At 46.4% G+C, this 27,508-nt stretch overlaps 1 protein-coding gene across 3 annotated transcripts; it reads right to left on the bottom strand.

Annotated features, from left to right (window-relative positions):
* Positions 1 to 27,423, bottom strand: LOC147058670 (bone morphogenetic protein receptor type-1B-like). Of its 3 annotated transcripts, XM_085910058.1 has the most exons (13): positions 27,275 to 27,421; positions 22,351 to 22,470; positions 13,015 to 13,428; positions 2,401 to 2,569; positions 2,225 to 2,324; positions 2,037 to 2,139; positions 1,871 to 1,967; positions 1,646 to 1,784; positions 1,276 to 1,468; positions 894 to 1,191; positions 645 to 820; positions 448 to 578; positions 1 to 365 (listed from the first exon to the last, which is right to left on the bottom strand). In XM_085910058.1, exons 3-13 carry the CDS (start codon positions 13,118 to 13,120, stop codon positions 240 to 242), a joined length of 1,638 nt encoding a protein of 545 aa, XP_085766184.1. In that variant the 5' UTR covers positions 13,121 to 13,428; positions 22,351 to 22,470; positions 27,275 to 27,421; the 3' UTR covers positions 1 to 239. The 3 variants fall into 3 exon arrangements, with proteins under 3 accessions (XP_085766184.1, XP_085766183.1, XP_085766182.1); XM_085910057.1 differs by having other exon boundaries at positions 448 to 820; positions 27,275 to 27,423; XM_085910056.1 differs by having other exon boundaries at positions 894 to 1,468; positions 27,275 to 27,423.
* Positions 27,424 to 27,508: the final 85 nt, after the last annotated feature.

Consider the following 27,508-nt stretch of genomic DNA (forward strand, 5'->3'; position numbering starts at 1 on the left):
TCAATTCTAACAAATACTTTAATAATGTTTGACATGAAAAGGAGAAAACAATACATTTGCAACAAGCATGAAGAAAAATATCTTAAAGCCTCACAGTACACTTTGTCACATAGTGCCAGCCCGCGTTTCTCACGGTCCATTTTTTAAGGGACTCGTTCACGCTTCTCCTTCTTTTCTTCTTCTTCTTCTCCAAGCTAAATGAGCTTTCACAGAAAGCATGCGTGTGAGTAAATTGAGCCTCACAACTTGATCTCTTGCGATTCCGACATCTTGGCCAGCGTTTTTTTCACCCGCAGAGCCGTGAGGCGAGACGCCGGATTATGAGCCCAACATTCGCTCATCAGCTTTCCCATCTGACGCAAACACTGCAAGGAAAGGCCCGACGGACGGACGGACGGACGGTCAGGTGGCGGCCGCCACACGTGCGCGTCCGCGCCGGGATTTTACCTCATCGCTGCTCCATCGATTGGGGAAGGAGGGACGTTGTCGCTTGATGCAGACCACCTCGCGCATGTCCTCGTAGGACGGGTCGCTCGGGACCAAGTCGTGGTAGGGCAGCTGGTACTCCTCCACGATGCCTTCGGCCACATTTTGGGCAAGTGTAAAAAATGCCACCAGAATTTGAACCTTTACGGGCCACCTACCTCCTGACAGGCAGCGACGGGCGATCTCCCACAGGATGAGTCCGAAACTGTACATGTCGGCCATGATGTACGACTGGAAGTGAGTCCTGTTCAGGGTCTCGTCCAGAACCTCGGGGGCCATGTAGCGCTTGGTGCCCACTCGGGTGTTGGGGGGGATGTCCACCTCGTTGGTGTCACTGCAGGGAGGGAGCCACGATTCGCTTATGATGCGGCCCGTTGGTTTGTGAGGCCGTCCGCTGGCGGGCGCACCTGATGAACTTGACGGCGAGACCCAGGTCGGCCACGCAGCACGCGCCGTTCCTCTTGACCAGGATGTTCTTGCTCTTCAGGTCACGGTGGGCGATGGCGGGCTTCCCCTGCGTGCCGAAGATCTCCGTGTGGAGGTGGCACAGGCCCGAGACGGCCGAGTAGGCCAGACGCAGCATGGCCTTGCTGTCCAGCGTGGTGGATTTGAGGTAGTCGTACAGCGAGCCGCTTTCGTGGTAGTCGGTGATCAGGTAGAGCTCCGTCCATGAGCCCGTGCCTTTGATGTCCGCCGCGATGAATCCTGGGAAAACAAAGAGCGGATTGGCAAAGGCAACCGACGTCGGGGATGTAACCTTCAGCGGCACGGGACGCCCGCCGTCTTTACCCAGTATGTTTTCGTGCCTCATGAGGCCCGTCTGGTAGATCTCGGTTTCACGGAACCAACTGGCCTCCTCGGTGGTGAAAAAGACTTTCACTGCCACCGTCTCGCCTCGCCAGCGACCCATGCGCACCTCGCCGTAGCGGCCTTTGCCGATCTGCGTCACCATCTGGATCTGCTTGGCGATGGTTCGCTGCACCTACAGTGGAATACGGTAGAACAATCAAATCATTCAGGTGGGATCTCAATTTCACAGTTTTCACTGGAACATGCGTATCCCTGCCATTAACGGAGGGAGGGAGGGAGGGAGGGAGGCTCACTGTACTACAGTATAGTAGTATTTACTGGGTCCTCGTCATGTCGTATCCTATCTCACCAGCAGGGGGAGCCCTGAGCCTGAACCAGAGCTCTGCGACTGCTCCATCAAATCTTTCAGGGACTCTCCGGGAGGAATGTAGGTCTCATCGTGCTCTAGGCCGATGGTGTAACGAGGACGAGACACTTGGCGCTTAAATCTATTTGAAAAAAAAGAAAAAAAAATGGAGAGTTGGCAGAACCTTTCACAGAGGAGATGTAATCCATTTGGATGGATCCAATTGACCTGAAGTAGCAGAAGACGACGATAACAGCCAGAATGATGCTACAGACTGTGACGGAGATCACCAAGGCCATGTGGTGGATCTTTCCGTCAACATAGACTGGACAAAGAGTACAAATGGAAAAGATGGATTTGGACCAAATGACCTATTCTACCAAGACACACTTACAAGGCGGCTCGAGAGGCGGCAGAGTGGGATGAAGCTTTCGGTTGCAGTAATCTTCATCTGTGCAGCATTCCAGTGTCCTCCGTTGGCGCGAGCTCCACGTGTCCTGAAGGTGACAAAGAGAGAGACACGTTTTCGTGAGAGCGCTACTACCTACCTAGAGACGAGCCAAGCCCATTGAGACTACTGACTCGGCACTGAAACTCGGAGCCGACCAGCGCCAGACAGCCCGCGGTGAAGACCGGAACGTCCCCGTCTTCCTCGGCCATGGTGAAACAGTAGCCGTCGGTTCTGTCGAGCAGCACCGTGGACGTTATTGACCGTCGCTCGGTTGAAGAAGAGCCTGCGTGACGTGACGCGCCGCTACCTGCACGTGTTGTTGGTGGAGTCGTCGGGACAGTGGTGGTTGCAGTGACACAAAAGCAGTCGCTGCGAGGAGGAAGCGGCGGAGGCGCTTCCGCCGCTCTCCTTCCCGCCGCCATCCGCCGCTGCCTCCTTATTGGATGCTCGAAGCAGCATGCTGTCCAAGATGTTGCCTGGGTGGGACACAGAGGAAGATCACATGTTGATGGCAATTGAGACCTTAGAAAAACAACAGATCCATTTTTGATCTTGGCCAGAGTATCCATCACACCACACCGCCAGTCACGACGTACCATTCAAAGGATGAAATGATTCTCTACTCCCACACTGAGGCACGAGATGTCCAATTTCAGAACACCAATGTTGCACCTTCATACTTCTCACAGCAGATACTGGACGGCTAGTCCTCCGAGTCCGTTCCCACAACACATGCTTGTTCAATCTTACTTTCCCAAAGAAGCAGAACAAAGCTTGGGTTTTCCGTCTTATCCTATTTCAAAGAAGCACCTGTTTGTCACTTGAGGGAGGATGTGGGAGGAGTGTGTGTGTGTGCGTGTGTGTGTGCGAAAAGTCTCTCTCTTCCGTAGCTTTTGGGATTTTCATTCATTCCGGCACGTTGATTGAGAGCAGATGCCCGACAGCTGCGAGAGGAGATGCTGAGAACTGAGCGTGGGGGGCAACCCTCTCTCTATCTCGCTCTCTCTCTCTCTCTCTTCCGGTCCAAAAAGTGTAACACGCGTGCACACTTGATTTCTTTTTTTTTTTTTCTTTTGGCTCCCGCGGAATGTGCTTGAGCGCCACTACCAGCCAGGAAACTGAAGTCTGCTCAACAAAGAGTGAAATGTCCTGAGAATAAACAAGAGCTGGACTAAGGTTATGAAAAGGAGGTCAATCGGAGGGAGGACTAATTGGAGGAGTCGAAGGTGCAGGGAGTCGGGATGACCAAAACCAGACGTGACAGATCTGCGGGGAACTATCGGGGCTGCTGGCGAGAGAGAGAGAGAGAGAGACGCCGCCCTTTGCTGGCCTTTCTCTCACTCTGCGGCCCTCCCTCCTGCCAACACTTAGCGCCTCTCGGTCACTCCCTATCTTTTTATGCGTGCCGATCTTTGAGGTAGCCTCGTCGCCCTTCATTAGTTATCCTTTTGTCATTTTCCCTACTGTGGCCTCTCGACCGTGTTGTCATGCAAGGTGCCAAGCGCTGACGTGCCGTGAGCTTGGGACGCTTCAATTGTCATTTTCAATTTCCACATATTGGAGGGAGGGACGTGCTGTCGACAAAACGAAAAAGAGCGGGCGGCGCCGGGCTTCCGCCGCTATTGCGCCGTGTCGTCACAATGTGCGCACTGGGAAGATAACAGGCAACAGAATAGTCACAAACATGGCTTCTATTTATTTACCTGGAGGAATCTTGGCCACGCTCATGAGACATTTTACTCCAGGGCTATGGAGTGTGGCGTAAACCAGCACAATGTCAGAACATGGCGTAGCAATGTGGACTTTGAATGCATCAGGCTGACCAATAAACAATACAGGGAAGAAAAAGTGGCTCTGTAATGACCAAAGCCAATTTACACTTCACAGTGTAATCAGTGCAATATATTTATTTATCTTGGAACTGTGCTGCCTCGTGGTTCCCCGCTGTTTCCGGAAATGTCAGGAATGCAATGGCAATCTGTCAATCCATCTCTCTCTCTCGCTCACTCCCTCTCTCTCTCTCTCTCTCTCTCTCTCTCTCTCTGGGCGATCAGAGTCAACGGAGGAAACAAGGTCATGCCAATAGTTGGTTGAGCCAACAAATACGTATTTCATCAGGTAGGTTTTCAACTGTGATGAATGATTTCCACTCAACACTTCTTCAAATACCAAAGCTCAACAACAACTTTTACGTTTCAGAACTTCCAGGTGCTTGAATAAAATGGTCATTGTTTCAAGCTCTTTTGCCAAACGAGCCTTTCAAATGGCATTAGGCCCCGCCCCCCACCGGTCTTGATGGCAGGATACGGAGGGCACTGTCAACACGCAATTAACGAGTTGGCCCCGGAAGCCCCCCCCCCCCCCCCCCCCTTCCAAAAAAGGTCGAAGGCTTTTTTTTCAACACGTGGCGCTTTGTTGCAAGGGGAGGACGGAGGCGAGACCCGCCTTGTGCTCCACTAACAAGATGGAGACAAACGGGCAGGCCCAGATAGAAAAAGAAAGGCCGAAGCAAAGAAAGCACCTTCATTAGTCATCCATCCGGCTGATGTCAAATAAAGCCTTTCATCCAGCTTGTGTAAATACTACCTGCGCCTCTAAGTGGGTTTTCATCTTGGCCGTGTTTGACAGAGGCGGTCGGGGGGGGGGGACGGGAGTGAATTCTGGATGCCCGCTTTTTTTTATCTTGACATTGTTCCTCATGTCAGCGCCCGGATGAGCGAAACCATCACGCGTGTAGCGGAATGTCTTAATGGGAGTCGGAATAGCTCAACCTTGTCTTTGAGATCTGGTTAATATCAACCATCTCCCAAGAGATAATTGAAGCTTTTTCATGCATTCTGTCATGCCTGTCGAGTTTCATGCCTTTAAGTAAAACTGGCTTTGGAATTAATCAATTCCTTTTTTATTTTTTTAAATGGTGAAAATATCATTTTGCAGGCGTACAATGTCTTTGGATGGAGGCTTGCAAATCCTGATGAGCTCTTGGGAATTTTGAGGACCCCAAAAGGCAATTCCACTTGTCAGGAGAAGATGAATAAACAATTCCAAGATAATTGGGAAAACTTCATCATGCCAAATCAGAGGGAATGACTCACTAATGAATGTGACACTGTATTGTGCGTGTATTTCTCCCCGTGGGGATGAGTGACGGATACACACGAGGATTCCGGAACTGGCGGTTGAGCGACAGAGCAGCCATGAAGAAAAGGGAAATATAAAGAGGATGAATGCAGAAGAGACAGCATCTGGTCCTGTCATCAATTGGCTCTCATAAATAAATCAAACCATATCCGGAGCACAATGTCGTTGGGAAACAAAAAAAAAAAAAAAGAATATGGGCTATTTTGGGCGGAATCAAGAAGTGACAATTAGTGTTGCTTCAGTAGGGGATCAGGGTCAGGGCTGGGTGAGGTGCTAGGGTTGAACATGTTTCAGAGTTTGGCCATTGGAATCGAGATTGACTTTGTTATTATGGTTAGGGATCGAACCGGCCGGCCGGCCGGCCGGGGTTAAGGTTCAGGCTTGTGACCTTCACTCAAAATGTCAAATTGGAATGCATGAGGATTCAAAGCAGAAAGAAAGTCATGTTAGCCATACTCGCTAGCTGCCTTGCTGGCAAGTCTACTGAAGAAGACACACTAACTTTTGGAGCTGGTTGCAAAGGTTCATTTTTGCATATTCTTCTTTTTCCAAACTTTGGAACCTGAAAACCTTCTGAAAGGAAGGGGACGACATATATTATAGCACCTCCACAAACAAAATGACACTGTCAATGAATTCTATTGTTTTGTCTTAAGCAAACTTATTTCACGGTTGATTATATTTATGAGCCTCACAGGCAATAACCATAAGTGATTTCAACATGATCTTCTTCCTGAGAAAATGGACTTGTCCTTATCTTGAGTTATGTATTGACGTCCCTTTGCGTGAGCGTATTTGGTCTACAGGCAGTCCTAAATTGTTTTTACCTAACCACAAATCAGACACGAGATCTCTCAGCCTTCAACGTTCAGGACCTGAAGTAAGCTGCTATCCGCCAACTGTGTCCACAGATGTGAAACTCAACCCCCAGCTCTGAGGGAGGTGTCTGCTGCACTCATTCCCACACACACACACAGAGTTACACCACGCTCACCAGTTTATTTTGGCGGGTCGCCCAAGTGTTTTCACGGCCACTCAAATAACCCGTCTGCCTATTAAGACATTTCTATGACTCGGTTTTTATCTGCTCGCTGAGACGGACGGACGGACGCGATACGCGATTGAACAGTGGACACTCGCCCATTGTTGGATTTCTCGCTTGGAATAAAATGGAAGGATTCTTTGTCGTAGTGGGTGGATGGATGGATGGATGGATGATAAATGAACAAGAGCAAAAGATGATCTAACGCTAAGCATGACATTGGAACATGTGCGAGTCAAATGAATTAGACACGCTAAATGGTTTGTTTCACAGATGCACGTGGGAAAGCGTCGGTCGGCAGCAACGGTTCAGAAAAGGTCAGGCCGTTGGACCCGAGCCATTCGTGTCACATGCGTCAAATTGAGCAGAATCCAGTGACGTGCGCTGAGGTTCATGACTGGGGAGGCAATGACGTCACAGTGATGTGATCGATTCGTTCAAAAGAACAAATTCTTTCAGTGAACGAATCACTTCCTAGTGAGTCGTTCATTTTTCAGTTCATATGATTTCCTGTTCCTGATTGGCTGTTTGATCTGTGACATCATTCGGACACTCCATTAGGTACACCGCCATTTTCAGGTGTACCTAATCACAGTCCACTTCACTAGGGAAAAATCATGGTCAAAGCTTCACGGAAAGTGAAAAGTGCCACACCCGTTCTGATATAACTGCTAATAATCATTGAGGCCAAGGAAATCAAAAGCCTATGCAAATGTGACACTTGGATTTCTTTTGAATTGGATGACCAATGTGATTCCTATGAAGTGGTAAGGACAAAGTTCAAGCAAAGACAAAATGACTCGTGGATTGACGACGGTCAGCGGGGTTGCAAACAAGTTACTCGACTTGCAGCTTTACCAAAGTTTTGCCTTTATGAGGACAATGAATCCTCAACTCTTCTTTCAAACATTAATGAAGCAGGCCAAGCATTCCTGAGGAATATGATGCCGCCTTCATCAGACGCGTCATAAAAAGTACGGCAAATGCTATTTTTACCTGAATACGTTCTATTCCCGTGTTAGCATCATGTGATGCATTCTTCCGTGGTAGCGGCGGCATGCAAACATCACGCTGACAAACAATGGGCACACCCGGGCTGGAAGCCAACGGTGTGCCCCGGTAAATACAAAATGGATTCGGGTTAGGACCCAAAGCGTGTGACCCAGCACCAGATGACAACATAGAACTTGTTTTGGGTTTTAGCGTTGAAGTCCAGCTATTTTTACACTCTTTTCATGGAATACAGCGAAAATATCCAATGGGGGTTCACTATCTCTGACCTTGATTGGTCACGGTCGCAATCGTAAAACGTTACTACGTTCCCTGACGCTTCCCAAAACAATGCTTGCAATCATTTGTGTACATCTAGAAGGCTCCAAAAGCTGAGAAATGGAAGCTAGATGTGGTCAACAATATGATTTAAAAGCAGAATCAAGTTGTCTGTCTTTTCTCCAGGCTCTGAAGTACAACATTGCACGACCAAAAATGAAAAAAAATCTTCTTCCAGAATAAATCACTCAAACAGCAGGGAACAACAAGGGCTTTCTCTCTTTTTACGTAAATTTGATCAATGTATAAATAAATGAAGGGCCACAGCCACAAAGATTGTGGACTGCAGCCAACCGGCTAATGTTAGCTTATGTTTATTTTTGCATTCCCTGTCGTGTGTGCGCAAACGTTTGCAACAAATCTGCTCCACCATTGCTCTAGTCTACACATACTGTAAATGGTGATGTGTGTGTGTGTGTGGTTTTTTTCCTGAAGTGCAAGTGTGTGCGTGTGCACCAGGCACAAGTTGATGGTGTTGACATTGCAGCTGGCATGTGTTTATTTCGCCAGTGTTTTGGTCTGCGGCATCTCAGTCATCTGTAGGCTCAAACAGTCATGTTACTCTCATTTATAACACGCATATACCGAGCGTATTGGATATACAGCGTGTCTGTGGGTGTGTGTGTGTGTGTGTGTGTGTCGCCATGTCTGCAGTGGTGTTTTTGAGACAGCCAAGAAATGAATGAAGCCATGCCACCGGTTTCCAAAGCCTGCCTGGCTGGCTGGCTGGCTGGCTGGGGGTGTTTACAGTGCTGTGCGTCCGGCTGTCTAGCGCGTGTGATTAGCTGGCCATTAACTGAGGCAAAGCATATCAGCCATCAGCCAGCTCCAGCACCAGCTCCAGGCCTCACTGGACAAACATTTCCATCTGGATGGTCATAAGGTTCCGCCGTGCAAGGATTGTCTCTTTCAAAGCCATATGGTATGAGCACAAAAGCGGAATTGTCATTTTCTTAGCTTGGTTATTTTGGAAGTAAAAGCAGACTTATTTCGACAGCAGCGGAGGTTCTTTGCTTGCTACAGACTTTCAAAGAGCTAGTAGAGGAGCCCAGCTCACTTTGCACCCGACCCTACAGGCGGTGAGCCGCCCATGGGAAGGAAGGAAGGGGGACCCACGTTTTCTTTTCGGCCTATGCCTGGCCGCTCGCTCGCTGGCCTTGGAGCCCCACCTCCAGGTCTGTCTATTTTTTTCATCATAAGGGGTGTTCTGAGCCGTGCTTTGTCTGGCCCCTCACCTAGGACCCTTTTGCCACGGGTGACCCTACCAGGGGCATGAAGCTCCAGACAACACGGCTCCTAGGATCATAGGGGCACGCAAACCCCTCCACCACGATAAGGTGACGACTCACGGACACATATTGCATCTTTTTTTTGTTGTTGAGCATTCTTCATTCATACTTTTCCATTATTGTCCAATATTTGTGTATTTGATGTGATTTTCATTTTCGGATACAGTAGTACTATTTTTAGCGTTGTTGCTTTGTGCAAGTATAGCTCATATTCTGACCTGGCATTGCCATGAGCACATTTCTGACACCTGATCCTTCTGACAAGCGTGATCTTTTGTACATGATCACCTTAAAATGAATGATGTTCATAGCATTCCATTGGTACCACCTCATATTTGAGGTTTCTGCTTAAATATCACATGACGTCCACTTTGATAAATGTTATCAAGCATGGAAGAAAACCGACTTATGAGAGTCAATGCTAAAAGCATGTATTGTATATCACGTTTGAACTGCTTGGCGCCAAAGCAATGAAAAATGAGCAGATGGATATTGTATACTTTATGTCTTGAGCCAGCTATGCATGGTATCATTCTGATTTACATTCCCACATAGTCCCTAAAGCTGATATTTTGGAATGTTGTTTTTATAGCTACTTACCCAATATCACGATGAACTTAACTCCAACGAACTTGAACAGAACACCTTTCCCGTCTTCAATCTGAAGTCCTAAGCATAACAACCAAACCCTTAAGACCACAAACCATGCCTGACCCAAGTCTCCGCTTGACCAAAGACTAACCTAACCTAACCTAATCCTTGACCCTATCCCTAACCTGCTAAGACTATCCCTTACCCAAGCCTATCCCCATCACCTAATGCCACCTCAAGCCATACCTTCACGCAAAAATCCATCTTCCTATCTATCCCAGCAGACAACATTGTCATTTTGGCCAAATGTGGGATGGGCGCAGGGCAGGTGTTTGGTGGATCTCAAACAGATCCTCAGACTCTCCACGCACGGGGGTGCCGGCGTCTCATTAGTGGCTGGTGACAAAAGCACAGCAACTGGCGGAGGGAGCTTTTGACCGTGAAAACTGATACAGCACCGGCCGCTTCTTTCCACCAAGGACAATGAAATGTAAGCTATCGCTCCTCGCTTCCCAGAAGCCACACGCAAGGCCGCAGCCTGGCGTAGGTGGAAGGTCACAGGAGATCTGTGTGTGTGTGTGTGTGTGTGTGTTTTACATAGCATGCACTCATTTCTCCTTGACGCTCAGGGAACACGTTGTCCTGTACTCGCTTGTCCGGAGAAAGATAGCCTTGACAGACACGACACTTGAAGCCTTCTTTCTCATGGAGCGCTGTTATATAGGAGACAGTTAAGAATGGCACGTATCCTCCCTCTCAAGGCTCGTCTGACTTTCTTCCGCGAGATAGCGAGAAGGGCCAAAAGACATCCGTAGCAAGTTAGCGCCAGTTGGAACGATCGGCACAGCCAATCGGCCCGCCGCTTCAAAGAGAAGACCACAATGAGGATGACAAAAGCGTGTCACAAAAGAGTTTGTCCAAGTCACTCCACCAGTTGCGTCTCTTTCCTCCCACGCCGAGCTGAATGTTTCAGCGGCGACATCAATCATCCGCGAGTCGGCCGGGCCGGTGAATGAAAGAGCCGTCCCGCCGTCAGGCCAATCCATCACGCGAGTGGTCGGCCAGTGAATGAGAACCGTGAAGAAGTTGTTCAAACCACTCAAAAAGGCACCCGAGTAAGCTTTCACCAGGAAGATTTGAAAGGTTCAATGATTAACAATGCTTTTTGTTCGCACGTTGTGTTTTGAAATGTTGGTAGCTAGCAGGACTTCCTGTCATAACTCCATTTTAGAAAAACCATCAAAAATGCAACATCCATGTTTCAACATTGATCGAATCATATGAAATGTAAATAAAGGACATCGAAGTCAGCACGGTTGCTGATTAAAAATGAAAACGTATTTCATGTCTGCTCATTGCAACGGATGTCTTTTACTGCTCCAATTTGGCCTTCACCAATGTTGCTGTGAGCAATCGAGCGGAGGGACAGCTCTGATTGCTGAAAACAGAGAATGTGAGGAGAGAATCCCCTTCATGAAAAAGGATTTGCCATGAAAAAGGGCCAAAAATGGCTTGGCCATCCGTTTAAGTGATTTCGACGGGTGACAAATTTCAAGAAACCATTCAAGGAGAAGAAAAAGAAGAAGAAGAAGAAGAAGAAGAAGAAGAAAAACTTGGCCTGGGTTCAACTCTGTGTCAGACTTCACATACGTCTCAGTCGCTGGCAGCTGTTGTTTGGATTCTTGGACAGAGCAGTCAGCGTTCACATGAATCAGAAACATGCAGACACTTAGTAGGTTTGCCTGCCTGCCTGCCTGCGTGCGTGTGCGTCAAATGCTCAGACGGTCACGGCTTTCAGAGCCGCTCGCTCGCTCGCTCGCTCGGATGGCGGAGCAGAACGGAAAGCCGTGTCAGCGAAAGATGGACGAGAGAGAGGATGGATGACGAGCCGCCAAAAGGTTGCCGGACGGCGCGAGCTTTGATGAGCCCCCAAGCTGGACTCGCTTCAGAGCTTTAAATAGAAGCAAACTGCAGCAAGCAAAAAGAAAAGGGGAGAAAAAGAAGGTCAGACGCCATCAGTCACCAAGCAGACAGCTTAACGTTATTATTCTTCAAATTCCTCCTTTGTTGGAATGTGACGGTGGGATGATCATGTATCAAACAGGTGTAAACCATAGAAGGAGGTGGGCCGGTAAAAAAACAAAAATCATAGCTCTCAGTCCAGCGCCAAGGACGACCCTAACCCCATCAACACCCAAAAGATAAAAGAACTTTTTTAGCCACAATCAAATTGGAGGTAATCACTGTCATCTGATGGAACTTTCGTCCATTCCTTTCATCAATCACATTTCAAATTCATCCAGACGTCGGCATTTTTCTCTCCTCCGATTGGTCAACGCCATCATCCGCTCGGAAAGTATGTCTGTAGTCACCTGTACGCGTGATCTGCATCTGTGCGGGATATGATGCCTTTTAATCATATGTTTCATATTTGTATCATGATATTATAAATATAAATATTGATTCAGAACTGCCTCTTCATTGCCTATACAAACGTTGCTCCCAATGACTCGCAGGCATAATCAGAATTGGCACACATATGAGATGCCACACTTCTTCATATTTGGGCAATATTCATAAGCGAGCCTCGGCAAACGGCCGCGACGACGTCACTGCACACAGTAGCGCTAAAGCTACGAGGAGCGTGCGTGTGACAGCTCGCCAATCACACGGCAGATACCAAACATGGTCACGGCCACTGCGGCTGGCTGATGTGCTTTGTTTGACAAGCGTCAAAACGTTTGTCACCACGTCGGTGCAAATATTTTCAGGAGACGTGGAAAAAGTGGAGAGAATGCCCAAAGGATGATAGTAGGCTGAAATGCTGAGGAAATAATACCATTTTGGAAATGTAGATACAATGTAAGCCTGGAATTGAACTGACAAGAAATTTGGAAAGAGGTGAGTGTGTGTGTGTGTGTGTGTGTGTGTGTGTGTGTGTGTGTGTGTGTGTGTGTGTGTGCGTGCGTGCGTGCGTGCGTGCGTGTGCGTGTGCGTGCGTGCGTGCGTGCGTGCGTGCGTGCGTGCGTGTGTGAAATATGGCTTCAATTGTAAATTGAGTTGTGAAAATCAGAAAAACAGCTCCCCAGATGTCCTGAATGTGCTGAGCAGTTTGAAATTGGAGGAAATATGCACAATGTCTGCAGTGATCTAGCGATGTTGGCATGGAAAATGTGGAAATTTAGGGAACGTGAGATGGATGTGTAGTTCCCAAGACGCACCGAATGAGTTGAAAAGTTTGAAGTTGGCGTGAATCAACGCTCGAATACGCCGGCAAATCTTCAATTTGGAACACATCTCCATTCACTTCAATGGGATTCTTTTTTTTTTTCTTTTTTTTTACGCATTGCAAAAGTGCAGTAGGAACTTTGGGAATGTGCTAAATAGTTCCCAAGATATCCGAATGAAATATTTGGGTGGGAGAAATGGCAAAAATTGGAAAGATATTTTAAGAATGAGAAAATAGGATCGTTTTGGTGGCTCTTCAGCAATCAAAGTGCGAGTGCATGTGAAGGAAATGAGCTCTTACCATGCACTGTCGTATCCAAACACACCAGTCCGAGGAATACTAGTAGTAGTAGTAGTACACGCGCAGTGCTGTGGCTGAGAGGCAGACTTCTTCCCCACACTGGCATGGTCAGAGTGGGCCTGCCGCTCGGCTCGGCTCGGCACCGCTCGGCTCGGCTCGGCTCAGCTCGGCACCGCTCGGCTCGACTCGGCACCGCTCGGCTCGGCTCGGCACCGCGCTCACGCCGCACTCCTCTCTCCTCTCCTCTCCTGTCGAGTGTGAAAGGACGAGGGGGGTGGTGCGGGGATGAAGAAGGTTTGCCAGAAGAGAGCTTCTGTATTTCCGCGATGTGACAAAGTCCAAGCCCAACGCACGCCTCCACCCACCACCGGCAACAGCGGCACGTCTAGTGGCTCGTCCGTCCTCCGACCTGAGCTGACAGAGAGAGAGAGAGAGAGAGTTTACTTGCCCGCTAAGGAGGGAGGGCTGAGACACATATGGAGGGAGGCGGCGGAGGGGGCGGGGGGGGCATCCGTGGGAGTAAAAGAAACGGGGGCTGGGAGCAGACAGGAGAAAGACCAGGTTGAGTGCAAAAGGGGAAAAGAGTGTGTGTGTGTGTATAATAGAAAGCAGTAGGAGCTGACTTAGAGTGTGCGCACTACTAGGCCATTCCAACCGTGACGGACTTGGCCTGGATTCCAGTGAATTATTTCCAATTTCTGTAGCGCAAAGTAGCGGCTATCGTGAAAGACTAGTGAAAAGGAGCCATTGCGTAATAACAACATGAGCTGAGCGTGTGCCCATGCATGAATGTAGAATTTGGTGCTCTATTATGGGGGAAGAGCAATTACACTGTAATTATTACAGGAACCAAAGCGTCGCTTCGGACCGTAGGCCAAGCGTCAATTGTCGGTAGACCTTCAAAGACGAGGCGGCGATTGAGGAACGAGCCAGAGCCAAATCCAAAGAATGTTTGCCACGAACCTCGAGAAGGTCGTATGAGTGTGGCACTCGGCGCATCCTTAAAGTTTGAGCACCGCGTGTAGCATGGTTTCAACAGTGTGCCAACACTAGCCTATCTAGACCTTGCAAAGGTTGGGATCGATCAGCTTCGGCAATGCAACTTTATCGATAGCGCACTATTCAGACATCATTTGTATTTAGCGGTTAACCACCAGCTAGCGTCTTGACAGTAATGTGCGCAAAGTGGTCGTTAGCAATTGTCCAGCGCCACCAAATGGCAAACAGACAGTCACGCCGATTGTTGCCTTGACGCTAAACAGAAGCGACAAAGCGCTTTTGTTTCCGTGCTAATTTTTCTCGTTTGTAGCTGCCTCCCTTGAAAAGCATTTTTTTTTCTTTCTCACACTGGTTAGCGTTGTTCATTAAACACGAACAAAAGAGCCACTCTCTGCGATGAGAGGAAAAAATCACTGCATAAATATACAAGAGGCTCGCTCATTCTAGCGCCCTTTCCCACATTAAAAGTGAACCTCGACTAAAACTGCGGCAGAGGTGTCGGAGTCCCCCCCCATGTGGTGTTTTGGGTCGACCATCGCGGTGACCCCAGCCACACTGCCAATCGGGAACCGTGTTAATGAATTGGTTTGGTCACTAGTGAACTGGGAGCGGTGTCAAGAGAATCGGGTCCGGACATGTCCGGGGCGGCGAGGCGGAACGACCTCGGGATAACAGTCAGCAAGTACGAGCTCTTTAATGAGCACGGACAAGAAACTGAAGCACATACTGTGACTGCCACCGATAACTTGAAGATTGAGCAACTAACTCTGCAGGTGTCTTCTCTTTGTTGGCGCTAGAAATTCGAATATACTGCTGAGGTCAAATCTGAGCCGTTTTTACATTTGACAGCATGAAGAGAAGTTGATGACAATTTGATGACTTTTCTGATGATGACAAATAGGGGGGGGGGGGGGAGGAAGGAAGATAAAAGGCTAACATGCTAATAGTGAAGAAGATCATCCTGTCAGCATGACGGCAAGTCAACAAGATAAAATATTAACATGCACAAAGACGATATGCTAAGAGCAAGATAGAAAATTGAGTGCTCCAAATGATCAATAAAAAATTGAAAGGCGTTATTGTATCATATTTCAAAACGTTACATCGAGTGGCTAAAAATGCTACCATAATAATGCCAATGTGCTAATCATTTGTTAAGAAAGGCCGATTTCTTTCCACCATCATGGACTGGATACTTTTAAAATATGTAAATGGGATAAAATGCTAACAAGCTAGCAAGATTTTTTGAGGGCTTTCCATAGGTGTCAATGGATTGGGTTGGCTTCCATTATGTGCAGGCAGGCAGCCACGCAGGCAGGCAGGCAGGCAGGCAGGCAGGCAGGCAGGCAGGCAGGCAGGCAGGCAGGCAGGCAGGCAGGCAGGCAGGCAGGCAGGCAGGCAGGCAGGCAGGCAGGCAGGCAGGCAGGCAGGCAGGCAGGCAGGCAGGCAGGCAGGCAGGGGGGTGAACACCTCTGGCGGCACATCGGCTAATCGGCGCCCAATGACTGGAGCGCCCCTTTTCTCCTAAAAAAGCACTTTAACATAATTTGCTTTAAGGCTGTCCATTCACGCTGACCCAAGGCGCCATTTACATAGCAATGCTTCCATAGAGAGTGACACCCACCCGCTGAAGTCATCGTTTCGAGTCGCTTTGTTTCTTTCTGCTTTGGTTCAATTCAATCAAATTTGTCAATCTTGGAATTTTGACAGAAAGTACAACTACCAAATCTCCACACAGGAAATTGGGGAGAGAAGTGAGGAAATGAGGGATAACGTCAGCAGCCACGACGATGATGATGACGGTGAAGCCGTGACCGACAGAAAGAAGAGAAAAAAGAACAAGTTGGCCGGGTTCACCTTTGAACCCTGTGCTGATTTGTTCTTAAATGACCTTTCAACCCTGGAAGAGAGGAAAAACATCAGTGGAGGATTTTGTTCTAAGGATGAAAGTCGACAGAAAGGAGTCAGAAGTTGAAAGATAAATGAGCACATTGTTCAAATCACACGTGGGAGCGCTTGGTTGGTTTTCCACTTTGCAGGAAACTGCGAAAAGCCGGCCGCATTGAATGCAAACAGACAGACAACAATTGGGATCGCCTGACATTAGCTAGTAGCCGCAGTATGGACGGTCAGCTGAGCTATTAATAGTGCCTGCCTGCCTGCCTGCCTGCCTGCCTGCCTCCAGCAAGCATCCCGGTATTAATAGCTTGAGTGGTGTTGAGAATGGGTAAATATTTGAGATTGAAAGAAATTAAAAAAAGATCCAATGAAATACAAAATCGAATGGAAAAAAAACCTTTGAAATTCTTACAAGGTTAGGAAAACAAACTAAACAATACAAATTCAAACAAATCAAAAATATAAAGGAAAATGATCAAATGACAACTAACATAAATAAAGGAGAAAAAGATCAAAAGTTATTTCAAAATGTGAACAAGATTAATAAATTGCAAAAAACAAAATGTAAAAATATTCAATCCAAAACATTCTTCAAAATGCGATCAAAAAATATATAGAATGTAAAAACACAACTATATATATAGTTGAAAATCTATTCTGAAAAATTATTTCAAATACATATAGGAATAAAAAATATATATATATATATATATAGATACATTATATTTAAAAAAAACATTTGTTTTTATATTTCTAAAATGTTCTTCCTGACTTTATAGATATATAAAATGACTTCCAGAAACATTTGGATTTTTCCAAGTAAAACCAAGCTCATTGCAGCAATAACCCTCATTCAAATGACATTTTGTGTCAACCACTCCGCCATCACCACACACGCACCCCCAAACAAAGTGGGGCGTCAGTCCATTTGAAGTTTAGGAGGTCCTAATGATATATATATATATATATATATATATATATATATATATATATATATATATATATACTGCGAGTCGTTTTTTTTTACGGCTTGTTTTGTCATTGTGAAACCATTCACCGGATCACTTTACAGCCCTCAATAAAAACGTTGACATGGATAGGCGGAGTCCCAACAAAATGTAATAAATATATAATGGGGTGGTCTTGCAAGTTCATCACTGTCATTGTGCTATCATAAACATTGACGTTCCCCTCGACTACTATGCAGCGTGCTTCCTGCCCTTAAGTCAATGGCCTATGTTTCCTTTAATAGGATTTTAATGACAACCTGATCATCTTACATTTTAGCCGAAACTCTACTTGAAGTCTTTGTCCAATCAAATCGCGGCGTCATCCACAAATACATTTATATCCAACGCGGATTGTATTTCACGCCGCCCGGCCCCCGAGGCAGAAATTAAATGAATAGAGAGAGGCCCCTCACGTGAAGAAGCCGAGGTTTTAGGGGCCAAAAGGCTGGAATGCTAGCAATTTCAAACAGCAACAGTGGACACAAGAAGAAGTTTACTGAGTGGGAGCTCTGTGAGCGAGCGAGCGAGCGAGCGCCGCCTCCTTCTCTGAGTCATACTTTTCCTAACAGCCTGGCAAAGCATGGAGGCGACAACAAGCTGTGGCCACCCACCTTCCATTTTGTGTTTCATCAAAGTGCGTTTGAGCTCAGAAAAAGACAAATCTTTGGAGATGGTGACTATCACGAAAGAGTCGGAAGCATGACTCCGTGGTGGAAATTGCAAAAATTCAAGACAATCTCACGTTGGCAGGATTGTCGAGCCCTTAGCGTACGGTGGGTGACATTGTCGCATATGTGAAGGAACGTGACGGAAATGGGCTTGGACAGGACAGGACAGGACAGGACAGGGGGAGGTGACAGGGTGTTGGAAGGGCGAGGGGGGGGGATGTCTTGCTCGGGGGTCCGCTACGGGTGAGTGGCACAGTGGGAGAAGAGTGTGGGGAGTTCACGGCCCAGCCAGGCCCTTTTCGCACTGCATAAACAAAGAGATTACAGTGAGAAGGGGGCTCGGGACCCCTAACAAGCAGGGACCACCACACATGCACATGCACACACACTCATATACAAACAAGGAGCATCACAACATTGTGGCGCCCGCCACCTGTCTCCTCTTCACCAATTAATGAGTGAGTTCCCAGGATGCTCCCCAACAAGTGGCAATTAGTGGGGTGGAATGAGGGAGGAAGGGTAGACATCATAATAGAAGAGAGAGAAGAGGAAAAAATGGCCTCAAATATTCAATTGCAGTTGCAAGATTGAAGCGGGGGTGTCACTAGTCTATTTTTTGAAATAGTTACTTTGTGGGATGAAGGCTGACAAGCGGGTAGGAAAAGCGAGTTGGATGTTTTCCTTCATTTTTACAATAACCACTTGCGTTCTTATAATCAATACATTGTGCTTCTTTTTGTGTTGCCGAGCGCAAACGGACAAGTAACGGGACACGCTTGCTTTCAAAGCAACCACCCGGGCTACACAAAAGCTCTCATGCTAGTGTGTGTGTGTGTGTGTATGTGTGTGTGTGTCGCCACACAGGCATGCACGTACACGCAGGGCAGGTGTGGGGTGAGCGTCGGTCGGGGTGGCTAGCTTGGCTCCAGCTCCCAAATATAGAGCGAGCACTATCAGAGGATACAGGAAAAGCTTCTCCCATAATCACTGCGAGACACACACAATCATGTACATGAAAATAATTAGGCGCATAATTGAAACGTATGCGCTGTTATTAGCCTAACGTGTCATTAAGATCTCTATCCTACTGCAATGTGTACGCATGACGGCTCATTTCCTCCCCCCCATCTCCTATTACTCCTTCCTTCCTTCCTTCCTTGGAGCTCCATAAGAAGATACTTGTGGCAGTGTCCATTCAGTGGTGAACAGAGGAGCCTTCTGCAGCTGAAATACAACACCTCGACCCCTCTTCCCCACAGATGACCCCCAGCTAACGGGTCTGACACGTACAAACATGCCACTGTGCGAGTTTGAGTGTGGCCATCTCACAAAGTCATTCAAGCTAAGAGCAGATAGTGAGTGCCTTTTGTATAAACTTTGTTGTCCTGCTATATCGCTGTATCTTGTTTGGAGTTTAAGACAAGTCCAAAATTCAAGTTGCATTTTATTTGATGAGGAGCAGCACTGAGGTGCTGGGGAAAAAAAAACTCAAGCACGTGAATGTAGAGTTTTTCTTTTTCTTACAATATTAGTCTTGAGTATGATCCAAAGTGTGTTATAATATTCGTCCGTTTCTGAGCGGCTTATATGGATCAAAATTGGGACAATCCCCGAAGATCGATTTGGTAGATGTGTCACGCTACAATGACATATAGTAAAACTCCTTTTCTTTTCTGCGACATTCTTCGTGCAAGCGAGGGGAAAAGAGTTGGAGCTAATTAAGGTCAGGGGAAACAGTGAGGGCAACGTCAGTTAAGTTGGTTATGTGGTTAAGGTACCAACGGCAGCAACACACATACTTATTCGGAGTAACTCAATCTTGTCATTACTCCCTGAAGAGCAATGACATGTGAGCCAGGGAATACGCGCGTGTGCGTGCGTGTTTGCCTAATGCATACACATACACAACTGCATATGTACCCAATTGCAATCATCAAAGTGTGCATTTTGATTCAACTCTGCATCGGGTTGAATAAAGTTTCCCGATTTCCAAATATGTGAAAATGTGAGTTGACAGTATTCCAGAAGTCTCTCTATTGAATATCATTACAGGCACCGGTGCACAAGCCCACAAACGTACATCCATACAATGAGCTGAAGCTTAAGAGAAATGACTGCCACCTGAAGCGGAACCCTGTCTATCATGAGGAGGCCCTCTTAAAGCCCAACAGGTGTCCTTTAACATGTCCAAAGCGCCCCCTCGGCACCAGGAACAGCCATCCACCCCCACCCCGAGGCCCTCTCTCCATGTGGCCATTCATCTGCCTCTGGTGGTGGAGGAGGACATCAAAACAAAACACTGAGCCCCATTGAAGGAAAAGGGGGGGGGGGGAGAAAAAAGCTCACAGTTTGGCATGCACGTGACTTGTTGAGCAAGGAACACAAGCATTTGAAAGATTCATACACACGGTGGAACGCTCCATAAGTGGGACAATTCAACCAAGATAAGCCTCAAATATTTCACAAATCTTCATTACCCAAGGGCACCAACGATGGCCAAGGCTGAAAAAGCACTGATAACTCGGGCACCACCGAGAAGGTTTTGTCAAGGCCCGAAAAAAAATACTGATATGAATAATTTTCTCTTGAATGCATTCAAGATGGCTGTCAATTCTATGGCCATTTTTGCTCTTGGCAGATTCTAAATCATTTTTCACCTCCACCAAATTGTGCAGAAACAAAAGCCAGACAGAGCAGAGCAGAGCAGAGCAGAGCGTAAGCTAGACAGCGGCACGTTCAGAATGAACACGAGAGCTCTTGGTTGTCACCGGGGAAGAAATTCTTCCCTTTGATGTCGCTGCCATGTGACCTCGCGGCGATCGGAGGAATTGAAGCAACCTCCAAACAAACATCAACACTCCTAACACCCTCAAGGTCACTCCGTCAATGGGAGTGTATCTTCTGGAGCGTGTGACAGACAGGGAAGATGGCAAAAAGGTGCAAGCAAACACAATCCTGTTATATTCCTCATTTCACCTCTCAGAAATATTGACGCTTTGCTCCAGATTGGACATTTCCATTTTAGGTTGGCAGAAATGACTGTGGTGCTTTTAGACATTGACTAAATGACATCATACAAGAAAAAGCAGCAAGTCAAAGAAAAAGCAAACGGCACATTTGAACTGAATGAAGTGACGGCCACAAAGCCTTCCGTGGCGGCTGAAGGCAGCGTTTGCCGGTAAACAGAGGTGTCCCCTTGCAGTGGTTTATTTGGGCTTGCGTGGTGGCCCAAACAGAGATTAGGACAAAGCCCGGCGTTCCCGCTTTTAGAGCGCTAAGTACTTTCTGCCGTTGCTCTTGACGGCTGCCGGGAGCCCTCAAGTCAACAGACGGCTGGCTACTTGAAGACACCCAGAGATGACAAAGGAAGTTTGGACCCACAGGTATGGCACCCTCTTGTGGACAAACTCAATTTAAAGTCCACCACCATGTTTCCTAGCATCGACAGTAACAGAGTACAGAGTAGGTCTATTTTATTTGGGGTTTGTTTTTTTTCCAACCCCGCCGGGTCACATTATTTGAGGTATTGACGTCAAATTGGTGACTTGTTTAGTGTGCCGAGAAGTGCACACTTGATTGGACGTGGTCAACAAGACAGTCAGCTGGTCCACTCCCACCTTTCGTTCCACCTCTACTAAAATAGCAATTTGAAACAAACACAACCCGGTGGGCAGGTCTGGTGCCAAAACCCCAGTTAACTCACACTTGATTCATTTCGCACAACATTTGCTTTTATGGCCACATAATAAACTACTCTGTGCATGTGCACGCCTGTCTGTTACGGGCACACTGTCGGACAAAGAAGTCAATTCATATTTAGGGTGCTAAAAATGCCAAGTTGGCCGTCAATTAAAACGACCAGATGGGATAAAAAGGCAATTAAAATGATTCTACTGAGCTCAATAATGTCTGAAAATGAAGAATGACAAATATGCAGTGCCAGAGGCCTCCGCAGTTCAACACAATCGGGTCAGGGTGACTTCCAAGTTGTTCTAAATGAAGGAGAATTTCAAAACAGGAACAAAGCGAGTTGAGGTGGGTCGGTTTTCATCATTTAACATGAGCGTTCAAAATAATAAACTAACCGCAGCGTAATCGAATGAAATCAAAGTCAAATGAATCAACCTAACCAACGGACAACAACCCGTGAAAGCCTAAGCCCAGATGCCAACCCGGAGCGTGAGGCAACCGTGGAAAAAGGATAAGAGTCTGGTAGACTGGCCTCAATATTTAATTTCCATTCATTTTTTTTCCATGTAAAAGCAATTCACACTTGCTGACTAATGGCCATGTTGTGTTTGGTGACTCATCTATCAAATAAAAACTCTGAATCGTACTCATGCGTAAGCTGCTTTTGCTCTATGCTTGTTATTCTTTCTTGCAAAAATATGAAATCATTTTGAGGCTCATCCAGGTTTCCTCGATCTTAAGTAACTTGACACGCCGTGCTGCATCCCATCCTACGTTAACCATGATGACAGCAACTTTCAAGATGTCTTCCTTTCAATGTTCTAAGAGCGGCATGTAAAATAAAATAGAATGTAATGAAAATAAATGAACAAAGTAGTCTTCCTCCTGCTATTTGGCAGCAAAGTGTATCAATTCTAAATGAGCAAAACTTGTCTCCTTGTCCTTTATGTTTGAAATTAGAAAAGGAGGTGTCGGTTCCCCGTTCTATCGCTCAGGTATCAAAAGCGGAGCTGTCATTGCTCTCGCCTTGTGCTTTGGCTCTTCCGAAAAGGATCAGGGAGGAGCCTTACCTTCCAAATCCCTTCTTTCACTCAGCTGCTGTTACAGAGTGTCATTGCTCTCCTCGCCTCGCCTCGCCTCGCCTCGCCTCGTCGCTCTGCCGATGAAAAGCCTGGCAGGTAAGATGGTGTCTGAAAGAAGAAGATGAATTCTAATTAAGACAAGCCAAGTATTGACTGGCAAGAATAATATGTTGGAGAGATAAAGATTTCAGGATTTTCACTTATTGCTGTAACTCCATCCAAGCATTTTCTATCTGGAGCTGGATGCAAAGTGCAAGGCAGGCAGGCAGGCAGCCAATCACAGCTCACCCCTGCAATATTCCATTTTCATTTGTAGCTTGTCTTCTAATACACTCATCAAACATGACCAACAACCGTCAAGCAACCACATACCCTGCAACGTTTCAGTAAGACAGAAACTCATTTTAAAGATTCATACACACGGTGGAACGGCATTTGGTTAAAAAAAAAACACAAAAAAAACATTTGGGATCAAATATGTGGAGTTTGTCAACAGTAAACGTGTGAACAGAATGTCCATTCATGTCGAGTCACGTGGCCTACTCGGATGGGCCACACGCATGCTGCCCGCCCGCTAGTGATTTGATTTCAAACCAAAAAATAAAAAAGCAAGCTCTTCAATCAAAACACCAACATTTGGAAGATTATTAACAGTAGATGAAGAAAGAGAGTCCCAATGGCGACACCTACCACCGCTCGTACCAGCGTTCATTTGAAGAGGTGAGTGAGATAGAACGCGGAAGGCCAAAAGGACTGGAGACTTTTTTCTTTTCTTTTTTTACCAAACAAGAAGCTAATGTGTTCACTGAAGTTAAGTGCAAGCAAATGTTTGTCCAGGTTATGTTCAGTGTCGCCTAACGACTTACATCAATTGATTGTAATAAAAATAAGATTTGTTTTAGCTTTAGTTTGTCATTTCGACATATAGACAAGGTCAGATTTTCGGCCTCAGTCGTTATTTGACTCCATATTGAGTTGCTGTCGCCTCTCCCTTCCCCTGCTCTGAAAACTCTGATTGGCATTTCCTGCACACAAAAAAAAAAAAAAAAACTTCATGTTTGAGCGCGTTCTAAAGGTGCGCTGCGGTGCAATTGAGTGTGCGGGCTTGACATCGGGAGGGAGGCCGCAGCCTAATCATTGTCAGATGGCGGACAGAGCCCTTGTGTCTGGAGACGTTTATGAGCAGCCTGGAGGGGGGGGAAGGGCTTTCAAAAAAAAAAAACATTTTCGATCCACCCAATGAGTCCCCTTTGTTGTCTGAGAACATGGAAAGCAGAAAGTTCAGGAACTGCCCAAAACATAGTTTGAACAAGAATCAACTAAATGCCCAGCTGTCATCAAGCAGCAGAAGCGCTTCTTTCAAATTCAGTCACCTCTCGACATTTACAACTCCTAACTTTGACATAAAGCATGACTGCTGTGTTCAGGTCAGATGGGGCGTCTCCGTAGCGCAGATACAATTTGAATCAACCCATCAATCATGCCAGGAGAGTTGCTTCTTTCAACAGAATTTAACGAGATCTGCCGGGCAACCTGGCGCGAGCGATGCCATGGACGAGCCTCTCGTCCCGCGCGGCAAGAAACCAGCGAGAAGATGTCATGTTACATAACCTACGTCAATAAGGTGATCCAATAAGCATTACGCAGCGGCACACAAAAGATTCCCAGAAGCCTGTTTAACGCTAATTGTGAGAGATGGAAATGAATCAATCCACAAATGAAGAACCAGCCCCCCCCCCTGAGATTTGATTTGATATGCTTTAAAGTCAATATCGCTGGGGTGAAATTTAATTTACATTCATCAGATTTAATCACAGCGGATAAATTACTTTATGAAACGCTCGGATGGGTACAATATGAATTTGTGACTCGATGGAAGTCGGTGGCCGGCCAAATGGAAATCAGGATGAGATAGGTGAGCGGATTTTCTTCTCGTGTAGCCCATCATCAACATATCGCACTTGAAGAAGAGGGAAAAAAAAATAAAACATTGGCGAGGAGGATAGTTTTATGCTTCTCATCGATGGAAGTCGGTGGCCAAATGGAAATCGGGATGAGATAGGTGAGCGGATTTTCTTCTCGTGTAGCCCATCATCAACATCTCGCACTTGAAGAAACTTGGCGAGGAGGATAGTTTTATGCTTCCTTCTCATCGATGGCTAACGCTAAATACTTTTGCTATCTTGGTTCAATGGCTGTAAAGAAATAGATACACAAACCAGCTACGCCAGCTGAGACCCATTTAAATGCAGGAAAGCAAAAAGTACATGGAGGAAAAAATTTGTTGTGACAAGACCAATGGCGGCGCTAGAGGGAGCGAGAGAGAGAGAGAGAGAGAGAGAGAGAGAGAGAGACGTGGGGGCAGGTCAACCGTTAGCTCATCTTTAGCTAGCAAAACATCAGAGGACGTTTTCGAGCCGAAAGGTTGACCTCCAACAAAACAACCGAGCAACACTGGTCAAGAAAACATTGAGAAACCATCAAGTGGTTCTCTAAAAAAAAATAAAGTAGCCAGAAGAAATAAACAACCCGCTATTTGCTCCGAGGGGAATACTTCACTGCCTCAAAGAAGAGCTGGCGAGAAAATTTGGGGTCCTAAAAGTTAGCTATGAAATTAGGCCCAAGTGGATCCAGATGCTTATCGTTCTTTTCACATTAGCCTCAGTCTTTTCTAATCCCCCTCTTCCCCTCTCAGGGCGCCACTCATCACTCCATCACTCCTTATTTTCTTGTTCCCCAGAACTTTTGGTTTGAACTATGCCAAGCCAAACACTGGCGGAAGGAGGTGAAAACCAGAAACAGCCTTTCAACTTCAAAGTGTGCAACTTCTGTCAAAAATGGAAAAGTTGACGGTGTGAAGGAAAAGTGGCCAGAAGAGGGAACAAATCTATTCTTAGGACAATAACTCCAAGCAGATAAGGTATCAATTTGGTTACTTATACGTATTTTTTTACATAGACTAGAAGACAATAAGTCATTTCATGAGAATTAAACTTCCAATTTGGTCTTCAAAATTTGATTCCAAAATTAGATATCTTTGAAATCCAAAGTTTGGGCGCTACTCCAGCTAACAATTGAGTTCTTTTCAGATCATTCTGTTTGCTGTCTTCACTATCAGGGTCTGTCATCAGCATTTAAGGGAGGGCGGCCAGTGTTTCAAAGAGGGTGACAAAGGCGAGTCTTCGTTACATCATTGGAGGAGAGAAGGTAAAGACACGAGGGGCGTGGCTCAACTGTGTGCCCTGCGTGAATTATAGAGGAGACAATCATGGTCCACCCTGAGGGGGGCAGCAGTCATGAGCCTGCCTGATGATGAAGATAAGGAGGATCTGGAAACAATAGCTGGACACGCTTCAAGGTGGACATTAATGTTTGCATGCATTATACTGCCAAGTTCAATATTAAGTTAAACAGAGTGCTATTTTTATCGTTAATAAAAAGGTTACTTTTTTTTTTTTTTTTCAAGCAGTTGGAACAGGGCGGCTCGGTGGCGCGCTGGGTAGCACGTCCGCCTCAGTTAGGAGGGTGCGAGTTCCATTCCACCTCCAGCCTTCCCCCTGTGGAGTTTGCATGTTGTCCCTGTGTCCGCGTGGGTTTTCTCCGGGCACTCCCACATCCCAAAAACATGCTCGGTAGGCCGATTGAAGACTCTGAATTGTCCCCAGGTATGAGTGCGAGTGCGGATGGTTGTTGGTCTGTGTGTGCCCTGCCATTGGCTGGCGACCGGTCCAGGGTGGCCCCCGCCTACTGCCCGATGACGGCTAGGATAGGCTCCGGCACGCCCGCGACCCCCGTGGGGACGAAGCGGTTCAGAAAATGGATGGATGGACGGTTGAAAACGGATGAACAACATTTGTATTCATTTCAATGGGGAAAAACGATTTGAATCCATTTGACTCGACTCGTTTCACTTGAACAATTGATATGCTAATTTGGCAACATGCGGTGCAACACGGTAGAATGGGATACAGAAGTACCGAATAAAAGGGCATGTACACGAAGGCGCCGGCAATGTTTAAATTGTTAGAATCAGACACCTTGTCTCCAATCACGGGGTATCTGATGCTATTAAGCTAGCCCAAACCCCGCATACGCACGCACACATTATGTGCACGTACACTTTGTAAAAGTGAGGCGGGCGCTGTGTTTCCAGCCGCAATGTGAAACTCAATTACACAGCCAATTGAGCCAATGTGGCCGCATGGCAGATTTGCATCATGTGTTCTTGGCCCAAATAAGATTGGCGCTTATTTACGTCAACTAAGAAAACTGTTCACAGACACACTTTAATGTGGTTGTCCAAGTCCATTCTGAAAGAAAAATGAGAACTAGAACAAACAGTGTCAACAAGCATTCGTGTAACAACATCCTTTGCTTTTTCTTGGGTTTTGCATTTGAGCAGCCTCAGCATTCGTGTTACCATATACTGTAGAATTTACATTGCCTGCTACAATAATAGATTGTTGTAAAAAAAATACAAATGACATGGAATACAAAATTTGGGGGGGAATAAATCAACTATTTTGATGAGGTCTTTTCTCATAAATATTTTTCCCTTACAAATGATAACTTTCTTGAGCGGGAGCTTGACTATGATAATGATTAAAATAGTATTGAAAGATGGTTTCCTACAAATGTTTGACTTTTCTTTTTTTTTCCCTTGAACAATATATATGTATATAATTGTTCTTTTAAAATGATTACAGTAAGAGATGACGTTTATGATGATTTTCCCATCAGTGGTCGTCACAGTAAGTCTCTCGCATGAAAATGATTTTGTGTGGGCAATGTATGAAAGCGTGAAATAGCATTCACCTCGAGCATCATCAAATCAACACAGATCCATCCATCCGATGGTACGTCATCTTGCCCTTTGAACGTATGTGAACAGCTTAAGCCTCTCCTACCCTACCTGTGGTGTCCTGTCACGATGCTCAACAAATGAGAAAAGTTGCAGAGTCCGGTTGTCCGCTCCGGGCCGGTTGGTGGAAAAGATGCGACCTGTCTGGATCTCTTGTGAACTGCCTCGGCAGGCAGGCAGGTTGTAGTAGCGTTGGCTCGTGAGTGAACGATTTTCAGTTCATATGACTTCAACCAGTAGGTGTCGGTAATGGCCATTGAAGCTGGTGCCACCTCGCCGTAAAAC

This window comes from Syngnathus leptorhynchus, chromosome 4 (assembly GCF_054491065.1).
Source record: "Syngnathus leptorhynchus isolate UIUO chromosome 4, UIUO_Slep, whole genome shotgun sequence".
NCBI classification, from domain to species: Eukaryota; Metazoa; Chordata; class Actinopteri; order Syngnathiformes; family Syngnathidae; genus Syngnathus; species Syngnathus leptorhynchus.

What these genes read in the sequence shown, in the direction of transcription:
- LOC147058670 (XM_085910056.1), bottom strand. Translation starts at nt 13,120, where the DNA reads ATGCCAGTGTGGGGAAGAAGTCTGCCTCTCAGCCACAGCACTGCGCGT. An exon ending in TCCACCAACAACACGTGCAG is followed by an intron (nt 2,325 to 2,400) that starts GTAGCGGCGCGT and finishes GCTGCTCGACAG; the next exon opens with AACCGACGGCTACTGTTTCA. An exon ending in ATCGATGGAGCAGCGATGAG is followed by an intron (nt 366 to 447) that starts GTAAAATCCCGG and finishes CTTTCCTTGCAG; the next exon opens with TGTTTGCGTCAGATGGGAAA.